General features: G+C 38.2%; 1 protein-coding gene across 1 annotated transcript in view; it reads left to right on the forward strand.

Annotated features, from left to right (window-relative positions):
• The window catches only part of LOC128848829 (transcription initiation factor TFIID subunit 4-like), a 208,415-nt gene that overhangs the window by 149,417 nt on the left and 42,369 nt on the right, over positions 1–16,629 (forward strand). Inside the window, exon 14 of the mRNA XM_054049034.1 lies at positions 1,243–1,365. Within this exon, the coding sequence (XP_053905009.1) occupies positions 1,243–1,365 (123 nt within the window). The remainder of the gene's footprint in view (positions 1–1,242; positions 1,366–16,629) is intronic.

The raw sequence follows: 16,629 nt of genomic DNA on the forward strand, positions 1-16,629 counted from the left end.
TTTCATGCATTTCTGCTTTTTTAAACAGAAAGTGAATGAGAAAACACACAGCATGTTCTGTTTGTTTATTTAAGCACCCGATCACTCAGCAGTGATCAGCAAATTCAGATCTTTCATTGTCTGTGCAATTTGCAGTTAAATAATTACTGAGTCATTTCTAAGCACTCCTGCCAATTCATGTTTTCTGTCACTGAGGAGGTGTGCTTGTCCCAGTACAACCTGTCAAACCTCAAGCCACCACTGAAGCACTTGAAACAGTGTCTTATGATCTTCTATGGAGGTGGAGCAGTTAAATCAGTGAGAGATTAGAAAGCAAAAACCTCTTCTGAACAAACCAAATCATTACAAAAAATAAATAAATGTGAAAGTAATGCTGAGACTTGAATGATTGTGTCTAATTAAAATGTATGTGCTACATTACCTAACCATGATTTTAATTGCTTTTGTACAATGTTAACACTACGCTTTTTGTGCACTTATCTGTGGAAAATGTTCGTGCTCATTAACTCTTTCTAAAGGGATTGTAGAATGTGTGATGAGTAAAACAAACTGACCTTTTCAGCAGAAGGCTATCATATTTTTTCCTATTTTCTGTTCTTCCCCTTTTTGCAACAAATAGTATCTAACTTGTAGATCAAATATGTTGCTTTCCTTGCTCCATTCTGTGACTAAATCTGGTGTTAACTAAACCCTAATCCCTTACAGTAATTGGAAATTCAACTTTTCATTACCATGTTGCCAGAAAATTTTTTTACTAATGTTCAGGTATAGGGATTTTTGAGTACTTTCTGAAAATGAATATTAAGTGTAGGTGAAATGGTCAAAATAAACTTCAGATTTTGAAATGAAAGGAAATGTTTGAATTATTGTACTATTTTGGCTTTTTATTTGTACTTAGAGTCTTCATAGAAGTCATAGCCTGGAGATGTATAGTACATACTACTTGCCAATGAAATAAATTCCAATGTTTAAGGGTGGGATTTTCAAAGGAAGCTCAATGATTTGGAGAACAAATCCCATGGAAACCAATGGGATTTGTGCACCTAAGCCACTGTGATACTTTTGAAAATCTTACCCTGACATTGCATGTTTGAGTTGTTAAGATCTGGCATAGCCATATACAGCATGATCCCGTGAGACATTTGGGCACTCTCAACTTTCACCACTTTGCATGATCAGGCCTGAGAGTAACATTTGATATGTGAATGAAATTTAAAATTATATATTTTTTCCATGTAATAGATGCAGCAACAAGAACTAGCACAGATGAGGCAGAGGGATGCCAACCTAACTGCATTGGCAGCTATTGGTCCACGGAAGAAACGGAAGCTTGATTCAGCTGGCTTACTTACCATAGGAGGAGAGGTAAAAAAACCAACAACAAAAACTATTAAATTTATTGTGAAAATCAATAATTTTGGAAACACACTAGTAATTACTGTGGAATACTCCTGAGTACAAATCATAACTACAGATTCTGAGAGTTGGTATTCTTAGTGGATTATGTAATGTGGCAAAGATGATACAAAATATTGAATCAGAAAAAAATAGAGTCCAGATTCTTTGATTTACCACCCAAAATCCAGAGACGATAATGTGGAATAAATTTAGTCTAAAATGAGATCTCCATTATCTTAAACTTTCAAGAATCATCTTTCAATATATAATTTTTCTTTGACAATAATTAAGAATTAAACCAGAAGAACTTAAGCTTCTATCTAAAAATGTTTTTAGAATGCTTTTAAAATTAATGGTTCAGGCTAGGCAACCAGTGACCTACACAGGAAAGGTGAAAAGAAAGAACAAGTCAGGGAGAAATATCATTAGCAAGTAGTTGGTGTTGCTTGAGGTGTGGGTTGCTTGTGTGTTGTGTTGGTAACGGTCAGTCTGTGTTACAACTGTGTTACAAAATGGCTGCCCCCTCACACTGTGAAAGCACAGTTCCATTTTTATAGTGTAGGCAGGACTGTATACTATACAGAACAGCTGTCTCACTGATCCAGGCTAAATCATTGAATGTTGCAGAGTATATGTTTTAACATGCTTCAAACCACTGGTGAAGCATTCAGACAGAGTATCTCCACAGAAGTGCATGAAAGAACAATTCTTCTTTGTGCTAAAGAGCATACATCCATTACAATGGGTACTTCAGCCTGGATGCAGGACCAGATTTGTTGGTAGGCATTCCCTCGTTGCCTATGATTTCCCTTAAGTTCCGGCTGCCAACTCCACCTGCACAGTAGCAGGCACGTTTAATTCCTACCACAGAGCTTCATGTCCTCTGACACACATGTATTTTTAGTGTAAACCCACCCTAAACAATCTATCTGGTTTTGTGCATGATTGCCTCTCCTCTTCTCGTCTCTCTGATTCAATTAATTTAATACACTGTGTGAGTAACCACAACAATACAGGTGGAGAAACATCCATAAGAACCTTATCTGGATGAAGGATGGGATTATCCATCAATACCAGGTCTGTTTAAAAATGAAGCCTTCGGTTAAAGGATGGGTCTTTTATACCCTTGAACCATGGAGAAGGGCAGTCAGGGAGCCCCCAGCTGTCACTGATGTTGAAAAATCATACGGTGGGGTAGAGGCTACTACTTCTTCTTCACTTGATCATTTGGAGCTGAAATAAGGGGAATTTTTCAGCCTGAATAATTACTGCACAACCCTCTTTGTCCTTGACTGGCCTGTTTCTGAGTGGTCAGCAAAGGAGCTTTTAGCTTCCAACCTTCTGTCGACTGATGAAGAACCTATGGGTTGTGTTTGTTGGAATATGTGCTAGACAGAATCTGAATTCACCAATGGAAAGGGTTAGTATTGGTCAGTTGCTTAATGGATACTGCCGAGAGTGTAGAAATCCACTGAAATAGGGAGCAGCCTTTGTGACCACATAATCACAAACTGTGGGCCTGCAGTCACAGAAGGTGTTAAATCCTGTACATAGTGCTTAATGAGTAATATTAAAGAGTATAACAGGGAAAGTGTAGAAGGAGCATCATGTGACGTTTTAGCCACAGGAATCCCATTGACTGTAATGAGTTGTTTGGCTGTTACCTCATTCAGTACTTGAAAATTTTACTTTCTAAAAGTTCAAAACAATGAGAAGATGCAATCTATTATTGAAGTTAAGTATCATATTTAGAAAAGATCTGAATGTTCATTTACATACGTAATTCTTATTGATTGCAAAGTTAGCTATTTCTCCCTCTACATAATGCAATTGTCAGTTACTATTTCAGTTTTGTCTCTCTTTCCAGTATTTGTGTACATGGTTTTTTAAGGTACTTACATTGGAAGCATTTTTTGTGGATGTTGCATAACAGCAGGATTTATTTAGGACTCTTTAGTGCAAAGATCTGATGCTTCTGGTAATGCAGAAAGTGCTCTTTATTTTACAGTAATTTGTGATAATTGAACTAACTACAGACATTTAGTATTGCTTGGATTCATCTCTCTGCTTGGGCCAGAAAACACATTGGTAATTAATACTGGTTAAAATGATAATTCATATTTAGAATATGTATCATTGTGAAAAAGCAATTTCAGATACTGGGATAATTTCACCTTTGCTGAGATGAAAGGATTTTGCTTACACAAACTGTGTAAAGAAATATTGCCACCTATCATGAAGAAATAGAACCATCAAAACATATTTTCCAATATACTAAGCAAATTCACTGTGATGTAATTTTAAAATAAGTTAAACTTATGATTCCTTGAAATGTTAGTTGTGTTTGTGAGAGAGAATAGGTAATAACGTAAGTTTTCTTTTTTCTTAAGCAATTGATTAAATACTCCGCTACACACTTCAGTTGATGTCAGTGGTGTAATTTTAAATAAGGCTATGAAATAGGAACAAAACTGTTGAACTGACCTGCTATCAAAAGGTGTGTTTGATAATAAAACCAAGAGTTGGTGGGTAATTTGTGTTATATTTATAAAGAAAATATATTTCCTTTTAGTTCTGTCTGGGCTAACTCACAGTAGTTCTCTGTTGCTTTATCTTCTCATTCTCTATATGCTTCACTCACTTTGTCTTTAGTCCTTTCCTTGTCGTCTTTCCTTTATGTGATCCTGTAGAAATGCAACTTCCTCTGTAGCAGCTCATAGCCCAAACCAACATTCAGGCTGTTTATTACTATATTAATGTAGTTTAATTCAAGAGGAGAGGGAGGGGGAAAAGGGAATGTATGATGCCTTTCAGAGAATTGAACTTGATCATTTCAGTAGGTTCTTTTTATTTGTTCATCTGATGATTTCTAATGATGTTTTGAGAAATTAGATCCAAAATATTAACATTACTTTGACTGAAGGGCTTGGATTTTTGTGGCAGGGTTTTGAATTTTGGACCCTTCTATTGTTTTGTGAACCTCAAGTGTTTAAAAATCATGAGTCAGTGTTCCCAAAATCATAAGATTTTAATAATAATAATAATAGACTTTGGGCTGTTTTGCCTTTTTTCATTTGGAACCTGTATGGTTCATGTTTTCAAGCTTTTCTCTGGAACCATGAGGGTTAGAAACTTGATTTTCTTTATAAAGCAGAGATTCTAATGTAATTGCAGGAACTGGGACTTTAAAAAAAATACTAAATATCACTAAATTCCTGATGAATTTGCAAGAGTTGCTTCTAATAATTCAAAATCTGTCTGAGTATCCTTATACAGGTAGCTAAATTTGTATATTCCATGGAGTGAAAGTGCACAAGTTAAGTGCAAATATTTGTCTAGATTAAGCAGTAATATTAATTAACACATTTTGGCTCTTCATCAAAAGAGACAGCTAGTGTCCCAAAATATGTAAGTATGAAATATATGTTTGAAATATCTGAGATTATCGTTTGTTTAAATATCAAGTGAAAGCAGCATGTGAAGGCCCCTCTCCTGGTACTTGCTGGCACAGATGTTTTTTGAATACTGATCTTTCAACAGCAGCTTCAGGGCTAGTTCAGTGAATCACCACTTATTGAAGACAATCATTTCAGAGATAAAGAAAAAGAACCTCTAACATAGTGGAAGAGCCACCATCTTAAAAATACATAGCAAGCTAACCCCAGACCTCCATCCTCTACCAGAAAAAAAAAATTGCTGAACTGAATTGCAGAATGTTCAGTATCAAGTCCTGGATCAGTAGCAGGATTGAGGTCCAATACCTTGTTTCCCTTCAGGACTAGAAAGCATATCTTTATGTCATCCAGGGATAGAGATTCCCATATAGTCCTGGAAGGTCCCAAAATGACTGCACTTTAAAATGGTGACATTTGATATATAGAAAAGCTGATTTAGGTCAGTTTAAGTAGTATTCTAACTGCATATAAAAGACTCCTTAAACTCCTTCCAGCCTTCTTCCCAGATGGTGACAATAGATGGGTAGTTACAGCTTGCCTTGAAGGTCACAAGACCTAGGCTATGGCAGATTGGTTGAAAAGATCAAGGACCCCTCCCAGAGAATGCCTTACCAGCAGCTCTCTCATTGTAATGGAGACTCCAGCTGAAGTGCCTCTATTGATCTCAGCTGCAGCAGTATGACATGAGGAATGCAGTGATCTTTCCAGGGAACTAGATCCCAAACCAGTTAGACCTTTGCAGGATTAAAGGCAATACAGTGAGTTCCACTTGGAAGCCAGGGTGAATTCCAGAGCACTTGGGGTAATGTGCTCTTGGCATGGAACCCTTCTTAATAAGCAAGGCACCACATTCTGCACCACCTTCAGCTTCTAAATGGTACCGAGTGCAGCTCCACATAGAGTGCTCTACAGCACTCTAATGTTAAGGTGATAAACGGGCAGCAGGATGGGCTTGTAGTTAAGGCATTGGTCTGGGGCTCAGGAGATCCGTGTTCATTTACAAATTCTGTCACAGACTCCTGTGGGCCGTAGGTAAATTGCTTGATCCTCCCTATGCCTCAGTTCTCTATCTGTATAATAGGGCTAGTAATACTTCCTTACCTCTCAGAGGTAATGCAAGGATAAATTTAGCCCAGGATCTAACCCACCCAAATTATGCACCCGTGTTACAAATGGAACGCTCAGTCCTTGTAGTAGGGATGCCAACATAAGCTCTTCTGGATGCCTCCCACCTTCCACCAGCTTTCACTGTCTTGTCCAGATTAAGTCATATCCAAGCCCCAGCTTCATTTAGATACTGGGTAATTTGGTCTTCTCTGACTGCGTCAGACATGATTACGAAGTGAAGCTGTTTTTCATCAGTATACTGAATGCATTGCAGAACATGTCTCCTCACAGATTCCCCCAAAGGCTTTTCTACACTCTTTGAATAGGAAGAGTGACAAGATAGCCCCCTGTGGTATCTGGAGGGACAAACCTTGTCACAGAGGAGCAATTGTCCACAACTACCCTTTGGATTTTCTCCAAAAAAGCCACTCAAGAACAGCACGACCCATCCCTACAAGATCTGCAGATAAGTCAATAGTATCTCAAGATCGGTGTTAAGGCTGCTGATAGATTTAAAAGAATTAGCATCGATACTCAGTCTTCCTCTTTTGTTAGGAGGAGGTCATATTTCATGCAACCCATGCAATTTCTACTCTCTGCCGCATTAGGCTATACATTTTACTCTTTGGAAGGGAGTAATTTTGCAACAGAGCAAGATCAAGTTCCCTTGTGTTTCCTGGTCTAATGAACAGTTTTTACCTTGTTCTTTATAGCCCCTTACCTTACTGCATCATTAGATTTTTGTAAATAAATTTATTTTTAAAAGTATGGGCAAGAAGTGTTTAAAAATAATTGAGTCTAAGAATTCTTTACACTAGATAAACTTGAGTATTCTGAAGGCTGATATAATAAGATTATAACTTCTTCATTAATGTTTATGACCTGGTGCTGTAAACCCCATGGATTGAGAGAACTGAGCTGAGGGAGTCTTTATGCTCTATTGCATCACTGTCTACTTAGGCACTCTTCACTCCATGGATCACCAGTGGGAGCTGCGATCGGCCAAACCTGCGGACGGGGCAGGTAAACAAACCGGCCCGGCCCGCCAGGGGCTTTCCCTACACAAGTGGCGTCCCAAGTTTGGGAAACACTAAATAATTTTTTTTTTAAATTGTGCAGTGTGGACAAAATCTACTGCAAATATCTGTTACAACACTGTCCAGATGTTCCCCTAACTAGTAAGTTCACATTTTTTGTCATTCCTGTAATACATTTAAAAAATATATACATTAACAATAATAAAAAGGGCTCCCAGGCTGAATTCTTGTTTACCAGGTTTAAATCCAAAGTGGATTTTAACCCCTGTAATAGATTTTTTTTAAAACCAATATCCTATTTTTACTGTATGAAACAAGATTCACAATCAGTATGTTGATGCATTTCCATAGATACTTTCTGCAATAAAAAGGCAATGGAAACATTAGACAGACTATTCTGTTTAACTGCAGCATTGTTAATGAATTAGGCTACACTGGGACTAAAATCATCTGGAATATTTTCCTATGCCCATTGCAAACAGGTTGAATTATTATGTATATCCCTCTGATATAGGCAGTGAGTCAAGAGGCAATAGAATAATTTTGCATGTATCTCTGTTGACAGCAAAAACAAAAAAAGAAGAGGAGGAGGAAGTAAGTCAGCCTGCTATACAAGAATATAGAGTGGCTCTGTGCCAGTGAAAGCATTCTTTTTTCACTGGCAGAACAGGTTTGCGTACTGTGTGTATTCCTTTGAGCTGTGTAACACAAAATACTCTGACAGAGGTTCAGGGATCTTAATAATTTCCCCTTATTGGCCAAGACAAATTTGGCTGCTGCTTCTCTTGGAGATGGTAATGGTAGTTGTCCCCAGCTGACTGCAGAAAGGAGTTGACCTAACACCCAGAAGCATATCATTTGAGGATTTCTTTCTATGCTGCTCAAATCTTTTTCTCAAGGCATACTTTTAATACCGCTATATATGTAATAAAATATTTGGGTGTGTTTGGAAAAAGTGTTTCTAGTCCTCCTCTGTGCCAGAAAGGACTGCACATTAACAGGGAAGAAGAGGTTTAGGCCTATATCCTCATGTCAAGGTCTCTCCTATAGATGCTTCTCCAGAAGAGGCAGTGTTAGGCCAGCACCATCAGGTGGATTTTGTTCCCCTTCTCCTGGCCATCTCTTTTGATGTTAAAATGGACCTAGTGGGCTGGACTCATCTACTTTTTCCTTCTAGCTAAAAAATGTATTTTCTGAGACTGGGATTTTGAAAGGTTCTTAAGGAAACTGGGAGTTTAAAATCCAGTTCGATTGGATGCCCTAATGCCCTTAGGCTCTTTTCACAATCTCAGCATGGGGATTATCTCCTTTACAAGGGTTATTAACTCAATGCAAGACTCTCTTGGACTTTCCATTATCTAAAATATAATGAAGACATATTGGAATAATGAGCTCACCCTTAAAAATATTATCTACCTACCTGAGGTAGCTGCAGTCTCCCAAGAAGCCTGCCTTGATGCTCCTAAAATGGATCTTTTTATTGTGGCCTGTTCCAAATTCTTATCCATTTCATTACATTTGAAATGTCATCTTATGATATTCTTTTGATGAAAAGGCAGAGGGGACCTTGACTAACAAATTGGAGATGGCAGCATCTCACTTAAGAGTTCCTGTCTTACCCATTGTATATTTCTGCTGTCATTCAGCGTCTGGATTGAAGAAATATACAGCTGGAATACAAGATCCCCTGAAGTGTTAAAAAGAATATCATCATATGTAACTGGGCCGCCCATGGCTTCAGTGGTACAACTCAGCATGTAGTAAATATGATCCTTCATTATAGGAAGCTTTGTTCTGGTCAAAATAGCTCCCTGTTTAAGATCTTGGAAATCATAATACAGGAGCATATAAACTAAGACTGATGTCTTTCACTGTTTTCTTGATCCCCTGCCCACTTCTGCCAGGACCATACCTTAATTTTCAGTGTCTTCCTCTCTTACAACTTGGGAGAGCACTTAGTGGATGCAGTTAAACATCTCTTCCAGATTCAGGCGCTGTCCCAATTTTCAAAGATGTTGTTCTGAGGTGGTCTGTTGTCATTGTTTGTGGTGCTGGCAGGGCTTTACCTTATTAGCCCTCAAGTGCTTAGTAAGTCTGAGCCATCCTTAGTCCAACAAGACTATCTTAGTACTGTCGTAGGATTTTGATCAAACCTTTATTTAACTCTGAAGTTTCTCTTGTCCATACTGGTTCCATACATTTTTAACCATTCTGTCAGTAAACACGTTGCCTTTTCAGAGCTTGGTTTCACAATATCTGCCAAGGATAAAGTTGAGGGCTGAAGTGCTCCAAGTGTTCTTTCATGTTGTAAGCAAATCTTTTTGGAGTAATTTTGTTTCTGTTGCTCAATGAGCACACTAATTTTAACAAAAGTTTTAAAGAAAGTGACATTTAAACTTTGTTAAAACAGTTTAATAGTTTAAATGAAAAATACAAATTTAGGTATAATGGTTCATAAGAGAGAGAGTAAATCAAGAAAAGATTTTTTTAAATTCTTACTACAGCTCTGAAGGTGATTTCTTTGTGAAGCCACTTGTGAGTATCTATCTCCAAAGGAAAACAAAAATATCCTGCTGAATGGATTGTACATCGGAGGTGCCAGAATTATTTACATATATATCTTAGATAAGAGAAAAATTAAAAGTGTAAGTCAATCAAAATATAATAGACTATTCCCATTATCAACTCCCTGCCCTTCCGGTCCCTGAGTGATGAGTTAGTGTCACCACACTGACCCACTTTGCTTCTGCAGCAGAGTCCCTGCCTCTCTTCCCCCTCCCTGGGCAAGCCAGACAACGCACTCCCCACCCTCCCCACACATTTAAGGTGTGGTGCAGACAGTATCAAGGATGAAAAGTAATAATAAAATGTTACATATGTGTCTAAGGAACTATATTATTTGGCTGTTTGCACAAGGGGGCAGAGTTAAGGTTGTACATAGTCTGCCTTTTACTTTGGCATTTTCTGATTGAATGCTTAACTTTGCAACGTTAATCGTTTTATTTTTTTAATGGAAGTTCCTATTTGGTGTTATCAGGATCTTCCCAGTCTACGTACATTGATATGTACAGTCCATGTACATTTGTTAACCCTTTTCTTCTCTAGACACTAAAATATCTCACCAGCGATCATTCCCCCACTGTTTTAATCTGTCACAAATGTCTTGTCTTACCCCAATCGCAAAAAATGAAACATTTGGGCCTCAATCATCCAAAGACAGGTATACACACTTAGCTTTATGCACTATGATTAGTCCCTTTGAAGTCAAGACTACTCATAGGGAATAAAATAGTCACATATGTTAAGTTTTTGCAGGACCAGGGTGTATGTATTCCTGTAAATTTTTTTGCTTTTACTATTGTATGTGAAGGCAGTTTCTGCTTATCTAAAAGCCAAAACTGATTTTATTTTAGCAAATACCTCATTTCTATTTTTTCTCAATGGTAAAAGCTGTTTCTGTTGGTGAAAATGGATAGATTGCATATTTTAGTAAAGTCTCATGTTATTTGTCAATGAGAACTCGGCAGCAGCATTATTATTTGATGAGTGTAGGTGTGGGCTGTCATTCAGATTGTGTTTCAAATTACTGTAAGCTATTTATTTTGCTTTAAAAATAATTTAAAAAATTGTAATTGTGATTTCTTTATATTGATGTCCTTTTGTTACGTAGTCCCTTCTAGTAAGTGACTGGGAAAAATGGTTTTTTATTTTTGTTTTGCCTGGAGTCAAACAGGAATATGCTGGTTAAAAGGATTCTGTGGTAGAGTTGGACTGGGGAGCCATGTACCACCAGCAGCTTGTCTGTGCTAACTAATTATAGCTAGTGTATTGTTTACTTTAGTGGTATCCTCCTTATTTATTAGCTGCTTCGCTACTGCCTGCCTTGGAGTTACAGGCTTGCAGCCAGTTGCTTCAGGGATGGTATAGTTGGAGGGGACGGGCATCAGCCACTACAGGAAATCACAACTCCCCGACTTTGTCATGTATTTTAAAATAGAGAAAAATATTGACAACAGAGGGGAATCGGAGAGTCAAAAAGTGAACTGGACAAGGAGAAAAAATTGGGGAAAACTTCAAGGACCTTTTCTCTGTCTATAAGGCCTGATAGATAAAAATAGACTTAAGAAGGTTTAGAGACGAGATTTACAATAAACACAAAGGGTAACATTTTCATAAGTATCTCAGTGATTTGGGAGTGTCTTGTATCCAAAAGAAACTAAGGTCTGGTCTACACAGAAGGGTCCTAGTTTCAGTATAGGTGTGATTTTATACCGCTTTAGTTAAACTGGTGCAACTGTGTGTGGACATTCTTATATAAGTTTCAACCTGGTTTATATCTGTTTATTTAGCTTAGCACAAGCTAAACTGATATAAGAGAGTCCACACACACAAAGGTGCACCAGTTTAGCTCAATGATTTGAGTTAAATCAGTGCAATCTCTGTGTATAGACAGGCCCTAAGTCATTTCGGAGCCCAAGCAACTGAGACTTAGCCTCCTATGACTATGACTACACTGCATCTGGGAGGGAGTCTTCCAGCCCAGGCTGACAGACGTGCTAGAGGTGCTCGTGCTAGCATACTAAAAATAGCTGTGTAGATGTTGTGGCTTGGGGTGGAGCTCAGGATCTCAAGCCTAGGATGGGCTATTTTAGTGGTGCTGCTGGGGAGGGGAGAATGTATGACTTCCAATAGAACCATGATATTTTCCTACAACTGTATTTGAGAAAGTGGAAGACATCACAAACATTATCCATAGCGCATGGAAACGGTGGCTGTTCATGCCAAAATCAGCAGATAAGACGTATTTCCCCTGCTTTGCTGAACGTATCAATCTCTTGCAGAGCCAGGACAATAACAGTGAGACACTGTATGAAGCTGCACTTCTCTACAGTGGGCCCTTTACTGAACAGTTTAAAGGAAGCTCAGTTAGCAGAACCAGCCGAGTGCAGGACCCATAAAAAGGCAAAGTTCCAGTCTCCAAAGAAGGAGGTAGAAAGTAAAGGGAACATAACAGGTTAAACAGCTTCAGCCAAAGATGTGAGTACCCCTAGGCAGACCAACATCTCTAATCATTGGTAGTGGTACTAGCTCTGAGGGGAGGGAAACTCAGGCTGGTGTTCTCATGTAACATTAAAAAGGACAAGCATTCTGTCAGGGGGAAAAGGCTTTGGCGTGGGATTTCTTCTCTTGATCAAAAAGACAGCAGCACTGCAGTCTTACTTTCCGTATAGAATAGGTGTTAGCAGAGGGGATTTTTTTTTCCTAGGCTTTATCACTAATCTGTGATGCTTCTTCCCAAGATATAAAAGAAGTCACCTAGCTTTCTGTCCCCTTAAGAGATTTGGGCTCGTCTCAATTTTAATCTTCTTTGTTACTTTTTTCCTATTGCAGTTAGAGATTTTTAAGGAATGCTTTTACAAAGCAGTATGCACATGCAGCTCTGATGGACATAAAAAATACGTCAAATGTCTGACTCTCCAAAAGTCAACACTAATTCTGGGTTCTTTGCTAACAATTCTTCATAAATACCAGCAAATGCAGGTTCCGAAGACTGCTTTTGCCTCCCTTGATTGAGGTAAGAAGCTCTTTCTCTCAACTTTTTCTTCTTGGGAAAAGTTGACAGCCATTAGTCCTTACTTTTTGGTAGAGCTCTTGCTAAGAAAAAATTCTCTTCAATTCTTATTAACCCCAGTTATAACCACAACTTTCAGAGCTCACTTTTATGTTCTTGTTAAATTCAGCTTTTACCTTACTTTAATAACAGAAGGAACATCTAAATAAGAATTGTAAGTACTGTTCTTAGTATTTTTGTGAGCTGTGCAGATAATTCCAGAGGATGTAAGAAGAGAGGAGGCTTTTTTACATTCTTCTAATTTCACAAGATATCTTAACTGGTTCACAGCCAGCACTGGAAGAATTCTAAAAGAACACAAGTTTAAAATAAGGGGGAAAATGTCTTTTTAGAAGAAAATACAAAGAAAAATGTCATCCTTGGCTAATCCCTATCTTCCTTCACCACTCCATCATTGTACAAAGATATGGCATTCTGCACATTTCCATCCCACCTGGTAGCTGAAGTTTTACATCCAAACAGAAATGCCCTGTGCCTCTCTGCAAACCTGAAGGTATCTCCTACCACTTGTTTGATAACAACTTCTTAATTTCTTCAGCAGTATACTCTGACTCAGGGAGTATGATTTCTGAAACTAAAATATTGAAAGAATCCAAAAGGTGACTATCTAAGTGCATTCCCTTATCTGCTTTAAGAATTGCTTTCTGTCTAAATCTTGAATAAGTTATTGAAGATTTTAATCAAGAAATCTAGTTGATATTACTAAATTCAAAATCAACAGCTGATTTTACTTTTAACTGCGCATGTTTGTTGGCTGCTCCTGCTTATAGACAGGAAGAATTACAAAGTGTGGTCTTTGATTCCATGCTAGATCAGCAGACTTCCTCAACCCTCACCCATTTGTCCATGGCTGAATCGTTGTGAAAACAATCATAAGTTATGTTAGTGAATTCTTCAAGTTTCACCTGAGATTAAAAAATCCTTTACTTATGGTCTCATGGGAGATAATCACAGAAGCCTCTAGAGTATAATTTTAAAGTAGTGATTCTAAAGCAACTTCCATTTTTATAGAATATTTCCTCTAGCTCTGCATGGTCAAATAATATAAAGCATCTACTCTTTAAGCTAAGAAATCTCAGGCATCTGGTCAATTTGCAGCAAAAAGTTACTAATTATGAAGCATATATAATATATATTCCCCCCTCCCCCTTGGGAAAACGTAAGAACCTTAAAAATTTTATTACTGATTCAATAGACATCTTCTTGATAATGTAGTGGAAAGACTCTAAACTTCCAAATATCAGCTTTGAATATCCAAAGGTTTTATGGCTCATAAGCTGGTATTCTTTACCATATTTTCTTTAGCTAGTGTACTCCAGTTAATTGTTCAAAATTTGTGATCTCCTGGTGAGTTTGGAGTGAAATTGGGGATTTTCATATAATCGCTATAGCAAGAGGCATCACATACAACTTTTAAAAGGGCTTGTGCTTTCCACATAGGAGGAGTCTATAAACAAGAACCCACTATAGGTTACTAATCAAATTTTTAGTTACTTAGTTTAACTGTATATTTAGAGACATTGCTGTTTAATTTAAAAGCAGGGTATATATTTAATGGAGTCCACTTCAGTTGGAGGCATATTACAAATCAGATGCAGGACAATGTGGGCAAAGGAAAGTTTTCCCAAATAACTTGGGCTATCACATACAACAGACAGGAAATCATAATTTAAAACTTTCGGAAATGTTTAGTACCTCATTGCACCTGATGTCTTTGGCTGCCTGCTTTGGGAACAGATCAAAATGTCTTGATTTTTGTTCTGCACATTGTGGTATCACTTTATCCAGAAAAACACACTAACAGCATCTTCCACCTTTACTTTCTCCCTCTCAAGGCAAAGCTACCTGAATTCTGTGTGGTTAGAATGAACATCAAGTAAAATAGACAAATCAAGCTGTATCAGATTAATCCTCCTTAAGCAGCTTATCCTCCAGTTGCATAAATGACTACATATCATGGAGAACTTGTTCAGAATTGACACCAAACTAGAGAGAGAGAGAGAGAGAGAGAGTGAGTGTGTGTGTGTGTGTGTGTGTGTGTGTAAATAAATGGTTTTACCTACCTACTTTGAAGACTACCCTTCAGTTGAATTATTCTTCTAAATCTTGATAATGGAACACTTCTGGCTGACTGTACCATAGCATCATGACAATAGATATCCGAGAAGCATGTCATGTTAACAGAACACTACAACAGTCACACTTTGTCTTGACAGGGGAATTGCAGCATATATAGAGTAATTCATGTTGACATTAAGAACTTGCAGATGGACAAATTAAATAGTGAAATCATTAAAGAAATTTATCTAACTAGTTGAGTGGTCTTAGCAAATTGGTTGAGCCAGTTACTAAATCCAAAAGGTTTTGAAGGAGATTTCTTCACCACCACAAATTCCAGATTATATATTTATTTGTGGCTGGGCTAAAAACATATGCATTCCAAAGATTCGCTAAAAACAAAAGATCTCCTTGCTCAAATATTTTGATAAAATCCTTAATTTTAAAATTTTAGACAAATTCTGAGATTTTTTTATCCACTTGAACTTTGAGAAATAAGTGTGAAAAGGAGTCTAGAGACTAGCTGAGAATAAAGCATTGTAAACTTATTTAAATATTTTATTTCACTCTATTTAAAAAGATATGTCTGTAATTTGTGAGCCAATTTCATCTTAAATTTGTATTAAATATTTTAAAGACTGCTTACACAATTCCATGTGTATCCTTCATTTAGACTGTTTTCCTTTGTGCAAATCAGATTTTTGTCCAGATAAAACAAAGATGAGACTTTAAATAGGAAAATAAACACATCTTAAGAGATACTATTTATAAAAGAATCTCTTCTCTAATATCTTTGATAGTTCACAATTTTTATTCCCAGAAATTTCTTTTATCGAACTGATATTTTTTTTGCTTTAACGTGTTTACAAACTGACTAAAATGCTGAGTTCTTAGGATGAATATAGTCTCCTTGGTTAGTCCACTTGGTGAGAAAATAGTATCTTATTTCTTTTTCTGCAAGACCTTTGCATATATGTGACTATCTTTCCTCCCTCCATAGGGCTTCGCTTTTCCTGACCTTTTCCTGATAGATGGGTAGTGCCAATATGAGTTTTAAAATAGGCAGGAGCCACTGATGTCTGGAACTGTACTGTTTTTCTCAGACTTTAATCCTTTCTCCATATTATCTCCTTCTCAGATTTTCAGTGTTCCAGGCAGGGCCGGCTCTGGCTTTCTGGCTGCCCCAAGCAAAAAAACAAAACAAAACGCTGCGGCCAGAACTGCGGCGTGGCTGGAGCCAGGGTGCAGGGGTACTCCCTGCCCTGCAGATGTGCCCCGGCTAGCAAGGGGAGGGGGAGGGAGCGGGGGGAGAGAGAGAAGGGGGCGGCCATGCCCCCTGCCGGGAGGGCTCCACACCACTCCGGTCGGCTGGGAGGGAAGGACACGGGCTGCCCTGCCAGGCTTGCTGCAGGGCGCTCCTGTCCTCCACGCTGCTGCCCCCTACAGGGCGGCTGGAGCGGAACAACAACAAGAACAACAAAAGCGGCTGTGCCGCCCTAGGACTGGGCGGAATGCCGCCTCCTACAAGCTGCCGCCCCAAGCACCAGCTTGCTCGGCTGGTGCCTGGACCCGGCCCTGGTCCCAGGTATTCAGGAGCTGTATTGCATAAACAACCATAAAACAACCATGTTTTAAGGGTCAGAGATACCACTCCCTCCAGGGCCTGTCACTCCAATTCTGATGTCAGCCAAAGGTGGTAGCTGAAGAGCATAACGAGTGGCTCCCTTTCACCCAGTCATTTTGCATATTCCCAGCCTGAGAAGAATGGTAAAAGGGCTCAGACTCAGATCCCTATTTGGCTGGGCTATAAGCAAACTTAAAGAATAACTTTTACATGTGTTTGTCAGAAAATATAAAGGTTGCATATTTAAGTTATTTTTTAAAGCCCAAAGTGAACTTGAGTATGAGTACCTTCCAAAATAACTCCAGAACAACAACATTC

The sequence above is a fragment of the Malaclemys terrapin genome, chromosome 14 (genome assembly GCF_027887155.1).
Source record: "Malaclemys terrapin pileata isolate rMalTer1 chromosome 14, rMalTer1.hap1, whole genome shotgun sequence".
Lineage (NCBI taxonomy): Eukaryota > Metazoa > Chordata > Testudines > Emydidae > Malaclemys > Malaclemys terrapin.